The sequence below is a fragment of the Haliaeetus leucocephalus genome, unplaced genomic scaffold, assembly GCF_000737465.1.
Source record: "Haliaeetus leucocephalus isolate CR32 unplaced genomic scaffold, Haliaeetus_leucocephalus-4.0 Scaffold773, whole genome shotgun sequence".
In the NCBI taxonomy this organism is placed as follows: domain Eukaryota; kingdom Metazoa; phylum Chordata; class Aves; order Accipitriformes; family Accipitridae; genus Haliaeetus; species Haliaeetus leucocephalus.
In genome coordinates, this window is record NW_010973209.1 from 5712886 (window position 1) to 5721563 (window position 8678).

The 8678-nt window shown below is 39.8% G+C and overlaps 1 protein-coding gene across 1 annotated transcript; it reads left to right on the forward strand.

The window, feature by feature from the left end:
- The first annotated feature begins 804 nt into the window (after positions 1-804).
- LAYN (layilin) lies at positions 805-7527 on the forward strand. The gene is made up of 7 exons (XM_010581499.1): positions 805-826; positions 1977-2274; positions 4578-4735; positions 5104-5142; positions 5512-5595; positions 6341-6443; positions 7170-7527. Exons 1-7 carry the CDS (start codon positions 805-807, stop codon positions 7525-7527), a joined length of 1062 nt encoding a protein of 353 aa, XP_010579801.1.
- Positions 7528-8678: the final 1151 nt, after the last annotated feature.

Below are 8678 nucleotides of genomic sequence, written 5' to 3' on the forward strand. Positions count from 1 at the left end.
CCTCCCGGTTTTGCGCAAAGGAATGTCACCTACTTAGACGCCTTTCATAGTAACAGATATATGCCAGCTCAAGGTTGGACCAGCAGTATTTTTGGATGTAGTACCCAAACTAGGTAGTCTAGTCTGCTTTTAGGGCACAGAATAGCCAGTCTGGGGCAAGTTTCTGCCTGACTTGATAGGCTGGTATGTTCAGCAGAAAGCCTGAACGCTGTCACCTGTGAGATATTCATGTTATTCCAACATAAGGCAAGGAGTTTTATTATATCTATTAATATAATTTTTAATTCTGCCATGCTCTTGCTGGCAGTAGGACTTTTGTGGGAGTGAGTTAGAGGGCTCAGCTGCCAGCTGTGGGGTTGGAGATTTATTTCTTTTCATGAATTTTTACTTCTCAGTATAATTGACTCATCCCTAGTCTCACATTACCAAGGCTCACTGAAGTCAGCAGGCTTTGAGGCAGATCCCAGGTAGGCAATGAGGAGATAAGGGGAAAATACGAGGAACACTTTCAGCATTGGTTATAGCTACATATCCAATTGTCCTCTCTTACCGGAACTATATTTGGGAATCTAACTGGCAGTGAAGTCTGGACAGTAATCAACTACAATAAATTTTTCCTTAGCTGAAAGCAATGGCAAGTTTGGCTGATAAGACAGAGACTTTCTGCCAGTTAATGGGGAAAAAATCATGTTTGTGTATCAGAAAAGAACCCGTGGGCAGTTTGTGACACTCTTTCTAACAGTTGCTGCAGTTTTTTAATAACAGTGTGCTGTCTGTGTTTTTCTTATGTCTTTCACAATAGCAATGGACATATCCCTGAGAAGAGGTAAGGGGTTCTGCCTTTTTCACCCAGCCTGCATGAGTGTTAAGTTACCAAGAGAAACACAGGTTATGCTTAGAGATGTATTATTAAATACTGCTTTTGCAGTACAGCCAGTTTTAATTTGTGTGTACAGTGTTAGCAGGCTCTGTGATTCTGCGTACGTAACTGTTCAAAAATGCCAATACAAAAGGTGTTTAAATTCCCACTCTAAGAGAGTGCCCATGCAGGAACATATAAGAATAAAGCAAAGCCAGCATATATCCCATGGAGGGGTTTATAATGACCTGTCCTCACATCCCATTTGTTCTGTACATTACAAATGTTGCTACATGTTCTTCTTATGTAAAAACATGTAGGTTAGCAGATTGTGTCTGCAGTGTGTTTGAAAAGAAATATTTACCAAGTAAAACAAAACTGTTTGTTTCCACAGTCTAAATATCAGGACTCTTCTGCTGAGAAACAGAAGTGCATAATTTTAGATTATGTATCTTTTCACTTTGATCTTTGCTTTCCTTGTAATCAAAATAAGCCATGCTGCTTCACACATGAGAAAGTCCTTGGCTTATGACAGTCTGAAAACAGACATTGTTTACTTCCTGGGCAGTCAGTAACGTCTACAGTGCAGAGCAATGCTTACAATTGGACTGTCTGAACACATCCTGATACACTGCAGTATATACTCCATGAAACTATTACATACACCCCAGAAGATAAATTATCTCTGCTTGTGTAAGAGGATCTCTAATTTTAGCCCTTTAAATTCCTTAAAAATAATTTTTAAAAGCCTCCTTGAACCCTTGTAAAGGAACTCACTTTTTAAAACGTTGCACATGTCAGCTTGCTCTCTGGTGCAGCGTTGCTTCTTTGTAAGGAACTCCTATGGTCTTCAAATCGCAGAAAATTCATGAGGGAGCTGAGGAGTGCAGGACATGAGACAACAGTGCTGTGCAGACCAACCTAAACTGTTATGTGCAGTAAGAAAAGTTCAGAGGTCCCACTTGCCAGTCCAGTAGTACAAGAGGCTTTTTACCTGTGTTATATTTTCTACATAAACTATTGTACAGTGCAAAACTCAGCCAAATGGAAGTATTGGCCTTCACTTTTGGTACTAACAGGCATAGTTTCTATAACAGGTTTCTTTTCATTTCTGCAGGACAGACAGTTTGCCGGGGTGGAACACAGCAACCATGCTACAAAATAGTTTATTTTCATGATGCTTCACACAGGATCAGCTATGAAGAAGCACACCTTGCCTGCAGAGCTGATGGCGGACATCTAGTCAGTATTGAAACAGAAGCAGAGCAAAGACTGATTGAAAAATTTATTGAGAGTCTCTTAGCTTCTGATGGAGATTTTTGGATAGGGCTTAGGAGGAAAAAGGAGGAGGTAGACAATAGTACAGAGTGTCAGAACCTGTACTCCTGGTCAGATGGCAGCTCATCCAAGTTCCGGTAGGTACCTGTGAGACTGGGAAGCAACCAGGTCAGGGGCTGTCACCTGCCTTTAGCAATCAGAAAGGATTCTTTCAAAAGAATCAAGCAGTGTTGTCCCAGCTGTCATCTGTGTTACTTCTGCAGTCACTGAAGAGCGGTAGTATCTCCAGAGAGTGATTCATCCCATCCAGATGTAATGGGCAGACAAATTACCCTTTAGAGACCCTGCTCTCTCTTTGTTGCTCTATGTAAGTCACCTAGAGTGTCTAGCTTGGGCTAGATTGATAATTTTTGATTGCTAAAAGGAAGTGGAAAAACAAGCAATCTGGTCTTAAAAAAATCTCTGATTAGGCATGTACAAAATATGTACTTTGACCTGAAGGTTCCTGCACTTTAGATCCCCTGAAGTTTTGTCCCTGATGTCCCGAGCGCTGAGCCCTTCTCCTTTTACTTGCTGAGAGAATAGCATTTTTTTCCTGTGAGACAGTAAAATTGGAAAGCTGCAGTATTTATTGTAGACATGAAAAATTAAAATTTTCAAACCACTTGTTAGATTTCTGCCTCCTTGTCTTAAGGCAAGCAGAACCACAGAATTTGCTGTAATTAAAATATGAAGGCAACAACATTTATAACCAATTACAAGTTTGCTGGAGTTGTTTTCACTACTTTCACATTTCTGTTCAGCATAGAACCAAAATGTGTTTAGCCTCAAAAGTTCTGCTAAATTATGATTTATTTCAATCATGAGTCACAGTTTTCTAGATGAAAGATATTCTTAGATCCAGGCCTACAAGGTCTGCCTTTCTGTGGTATAGAAGTAGAAAATCTGCTCTAAATATTGCCAGGTTGATGAAAGCCTTGGCAACGAGGTGCCAGCTCTGCAGTACAGGTTCAAGGGAGTTTTGCCTGGTGGATATTTACTATTGAACCTGTGATTAAAGTAATTTTAAAAAAACCAAACTCTACAATGTTCACTCATTATCCTTAACTGCTTGCTGCATTTACAATGATTGAACTGCAAATTTCATGAAATAACCCAAACATTCTTAAATATTTTATGACAACGTATCATATGTATGACAGGTCTGCCTTTGCATTCTTCTTTATATTGGATGTGTAAAAATACCTTGTTATTGTGAGCTTTATGCTTTGGGAACCCATAAGAAATTTTAGTTGCTTTGTGCAGCAATGAATGAAACAGAGCTGCTTTTAGTACTGTTTAATATATTAAAGTTTCTCCTGTTGTTCAGATACTGGGGGTAGATAATAGGAAGCTAGAACCAGATATGCTGCTGCTAAGAAACAGACATAGCTTTTTTATTTATTATTATTTTTGTTGGTGAGACATAGCTTATTTATGCTAAATGATATACGTAGGAAAAAAGTAGGGGGCGTGGGGGGGGGGGGGGCAGCACTAGGAGGGGAAGGAAGTGAGGGAGGAGTACAGCATTGTAGTGATTGAAAAAATGCTGCTTTAACATGTGTGGGTTTTTTCCCACGTTGAATACCTTGGTGTATCTAGAACTATTTATACTGTATGGATCAGCTTTCAGACAGTGCTTGGCATGCAGAACATTGCTTGTTCCAAAATCGGTGGGTATTGAACATTTTTCAAAATCAGGACGCAGTCTTAGAAGTGTTTCTCTGAGATGCATAACATGCCTCTTCAGTAATGGTTGTATTATAGAGCACTAAGTAGTGGAGCCTCTTTCCTGTGTTGTACTTGGAAAGGCCTACACAGTTTTTCAGTGGTGAAGTTTACTATTAAAAAAAATAAATAAATAAAATTATCCACAAGACAGGGTTTTTTCCTGTTAGTGTTTTTCTAGACAGAGAAAAACAGATCCTGCTTAGCTTTTTCATTTTCTTATTGAATAAGTGTCAAAATTTTGCAGGCATTGGCCACTGAAGTCAGAGAGCAAAAATCATTTTGATAGCTGATTTTGCACAGGTGTGTAAAGGCAGTATGGAGAAAGTCAAAGTTCTCTTGAGCTTTCACTCAGCCTCGCAGAGGAGTTTCAGGCAGTGAGGTACTCAGCCCTTCACTCCCTAGTATTTGTTGAACACCTTGCTTGCTGAGTTTTCTTTGAAAATTAGGAATTCCAAAGAGAGAAGATACACTGCAAATAATTGTGTTGTTATTGTTCCTACTTTTACACAGTGGAAGCAGGGGCAAGGGTGGGATGGGGTGTGCTGAGATGTATTCCTCTTTGATTCTGCCCTCTGTCATGCCCTATATGCTGTATTCCCACCTGAGCTCCTTCAGTACCACGGAAAGTGATGTCAAGTCTTACTTGACATATTTGTTGTATTTTCTTTAGGAACTGGTATGTAGATGAGCCATCCTGTGGGAGTGAAATCTGTGTTGTGATGTACCACCAGCCATCTGCCCCACCAGGTGTCGGAGGTCCTTACATGTTTCAATGGAATGATGACAGATGCAACATGAAAAATAACTTCATTTGCAAATATTCTCTTGGTAATGAGTCATTCTGTAGCTTTAGAAACCAACCTGCTCCCAGTCCCCAAGACGAGGTATGAGGAGATTGCAGTAGCAGATAGGGAAACCCTTTCTTAGCTTCACTGGAAAGATGTGGTGGGAGACAGATATCTTTAAATTTAATGTGAGTCCTGGGGAAAAGAGTCTCAGTATCTAATATCTGTAGCTACTTGCCTTGTGATTTCTAGGAATTCTCAGAGGATTTTTATAAAGTATTTGAGATCTCAAATGGGGCCTGAGGGAGAGAGAACACTAAAGAAGGATGCTCATGTTATTGGACTATATTCAGTACACTTGGTCTCCCTACTCAAGCTTATGAGGAAACTGCATATCTTTTTTTCTTTTAGAGAAGCCAACGAATGCTCCAATAGAGAATTCTCAAAGAGGTAAGTTATAGATATTTGTTTGGGGCTTTTTTTAATTATATGCTAACTTTCAGTAGAAATACTCTCCGTTACGTTCATTGTCAAGGACACTCACAGACTGAAAACTTATTAAGCAAGAAGCTTCCCTGCAGTTTGCACTTTCCTTGTGCTATTCTATAATCCATTCTTCAAGAACACAGTCTTGCTGTTGTTGATGCAGTATCTGGGACTGTTGGTCATGCTGCAGAAATCTAAGCAAAAAGAGTACCAGTACACCTTACACATCTTTGCAGCTGGCAGTCTCTTCAATCTCCTCTCACCTTCACTTTTTATGATTCTTAAACTCTTTCAAATAACATCTGCAGTATTAATTAAGCTGCTTCTTTCCAGATGTTGCAACAGAGCCCTTGAATCCAGTATTCCCAGAAGAACACCGTAAGAAAGATGCTAATATAACAGTTGTAGAAGCCAAAGGTATGTTGTGCATTCAACAGCTGGCCTGCTCTCTCTCTAACTATGCACACCCGCTTTTCTCACATGTGGCTGTAAACAGTCAACATTGCAGTTTGAAGTGTTTGACCCTAAATGTAGAAGACTGAATTTAGGCAACTGCATCTGAAAAAAAAAAAAATTCCTTCAAATCCTTTCCAGGACAAATGTAAACTGATTGCTTTGGCTACCAAAATGTTCTAAATCTAAAGCTGTGCAAAGTATTTTGGGTCTGAAAAAGGTACTTTTAATTTATTGAATCACTTCAGAATGTCTAAATTGTTAATGTTTTGTTTGTAAGTCTATTATTAGCTATGAAAAACTTTCAGTTTCTTCTTATCACACTGACTTTCCCCCTACAAATTCACAGATAATAAAAGATATTTTGCTCTCTGAAATCTTTTGGCTGGGTGTTCCTAAGCTTTTAAAAGACAGCATATCTCATTACCTTGTACCACTGTTGCCTTCTTACAGTGGGACAGTGAGGCTTGTTGGTTCCTCATCTTGAAGATTTGAGCTTTTTTTACTTTAACCTGCTTAACTAGATGATCGGTCTCTGTCAGGCTTGCTGCCTTTGAGAAGTAGATACTGCTAGATTATGAACAAGACTAGAAGCCTATTGAGGTGTGATGATGCTGCCTTTTGCTACTGTTAGTTTTTCTATGAAGTTCTGTGCATGTCAAATGCAACTGGAAGTGAATAAAAGCAAGAATCTCATTTTTACCCGTAGAACCTGTTCAGAGTCTTGCCTACATCCTTATTCCCAGCATTCCTGTGCTGCTTCTCCTGATGGTCTTTACAGCCATCTTCTGGTTCTGGCTTTTTGCAAAGAGGTAAGTGACATTTTTCTGTAACAATTGAACCTATGATATCTTGTCCTGGCAGTCATTTTACAGCTAGCTTCAGGATCCTGTAAGATACTCTGGAGAGGACTGCTTTCAGCCAAATAAATGTTTAAAAAGTGGCATGGATGCTCCAGGCTGAGTTAGTTGTGAAGTAAAATTTTAAGTAAATCACATTATGCCATTTTGTTATGTTCACAGACATATAGTAGTTAGGGAATAGCATGAAACAAGATGATGATTTTGAAGTGTTAGCATTTAAGTTTTCTTATTGAAGAAAAGATCTGATTTATCAGAAGATCACCTTCGAAAGTGAAAAACAGAGTAATAGAAATAAAAGAATATATGTTTGGAGCAAATAATGTTTACCAATTTCCTCTCCTTGCTTTCCCTGTGTGCACAGTACCTCTGGTGGGGATGCTGGCTGTGGTTTTGGGAGTGTCAGTGTTGAGCTTTGCTGCCTTAGCATCTCAGCTGGCAGCAGAGTGCTAGGGTACCCCAGCAGGTCCTGCCATGGGACTACCCTGGGTATGCAGCCTGCTGCCGCACACCTGGAATTGCAAGTAATAACAAATGTCATCCTGAGTCCAGGCTCTGAGTGTCTGCTTTCCTCAAGGGTCATCATTAAATTACTGTAAGAGAGGTGTGGTATTGTTTTGTATTTGCCTCTGTAAAAAAAAACGTATTATGACTTGTCCTCTTTCCTCCGTCCCTAAGGAGACAGGAGCAAATAGATGCAAGCCCAAAGGAGGAAGATGCATGGCTGTCTAACCCCGGGAGGAACAGTCCAAATCTGGATATTTACAAAGTAATCAAGAAGCAATCAGAAGCAGATCTGGCCGGAACCAGGCCTGGCGCTAAGAATTCTTCCTTCCGTACACAGGAAGATAAAGTGCTTGACAGCCTCTCCAGGGATTATGACGATGCAGCAATGAATACATCAACGAGCGGCTTTGTGACATTGGCCAGTACTGAAAGTGGCTTTGTGACCAATGATATCTATGAGCTGTGTGGAGACCGTGTGGGGAGGAGCAAGGAATCAGGCTGGGTGGAGAATGAGATTTATGAGTATTAAGGAAATGGACAAAAAAAGCCTGGAATATGGATGACAGTGAATATCGGTACAAGTTAACCTGCCCTCCCTATGCACTTGTTTTAATGATAGTATATGTGATTATCCTGGTTTTGCATTGTCCCTATATTCTTCTCTTTTTTTGAAAGAATGTGGGTTTTTAAAGATCCAGACTGAAAAGAATGTATATATTTTGCTTTGCATCAAGCCCCTTTTTGCCCCAGAAATGGCTCATTAATACTCTTCGTTCTTTTTTGTACTCCAAAGATATGCCTTTGAAACTAAAGGACAATCCAAAATTCCCATTTATTTAACTGACCTACTCATCTTCAAAGGTGTTAAAAGTCAAAAGTCAATCACTGGTCGCACTTGGATTCTCATAGGTGCCCCCAAGAAAGCTGCCATGGTTGCAGGGTTGGTCATTGTTTCCATGTCAGCCCATATCCCAGCTGTGTTGGCCTCTCTCACCATTTACCTATGACGCTGACAGGCACTTCACAAAAAGGAGACTAGTGTGGTTTCTGCTTCTACCCCTCCCTTCTAGTTCCTACTGCCAAGGCAGTGTATGTGAGTCAGAGCACATAACTGTGTGTTACTTGTACCATTAGGTTGGTTTTTAAAGAATCCCAGTAAGTGCTTTGGTGTCATAAGGCTAACTGTGTTCCCTTACTTGTCCTCTGGCAAAAGGAATTGCAAAGCAAGGAACAAGGGACTTCTCTGCAATGCTAAAGGAAGGGAGTGGGGTAATCCAAAGCATTCTGATTGGTCTCGGGAGTTAGAGCAGCCTGTGACATGTACTGAATTCCATGAAGACTGACATCCTGATATTAATCCCCATAGAGATGGAATTTATTTATTCCATAGAGATGGAATTTATGAAACGGTATGTGAATGTAAAGAATTGGATTAAAAACAGCATTTTGACAGGTAAACTAAAGTATCAAGCTAATCAGTTATAATAAATTATCTGTTGTCTATTTACAGGGACTTCACATATCCCAGTACATAGATTAAATAAGTATTAAGGTGGGGTACTGAGGATAGTTCATGCAATTTCCTCTCTGACAGGGTGAGGGAATATCTTATTTTACCATAGTTTTGAAGCCAATATTAGATACCTCCCATTTTCCTGCACCTTTGGAGGAGTAGAAATG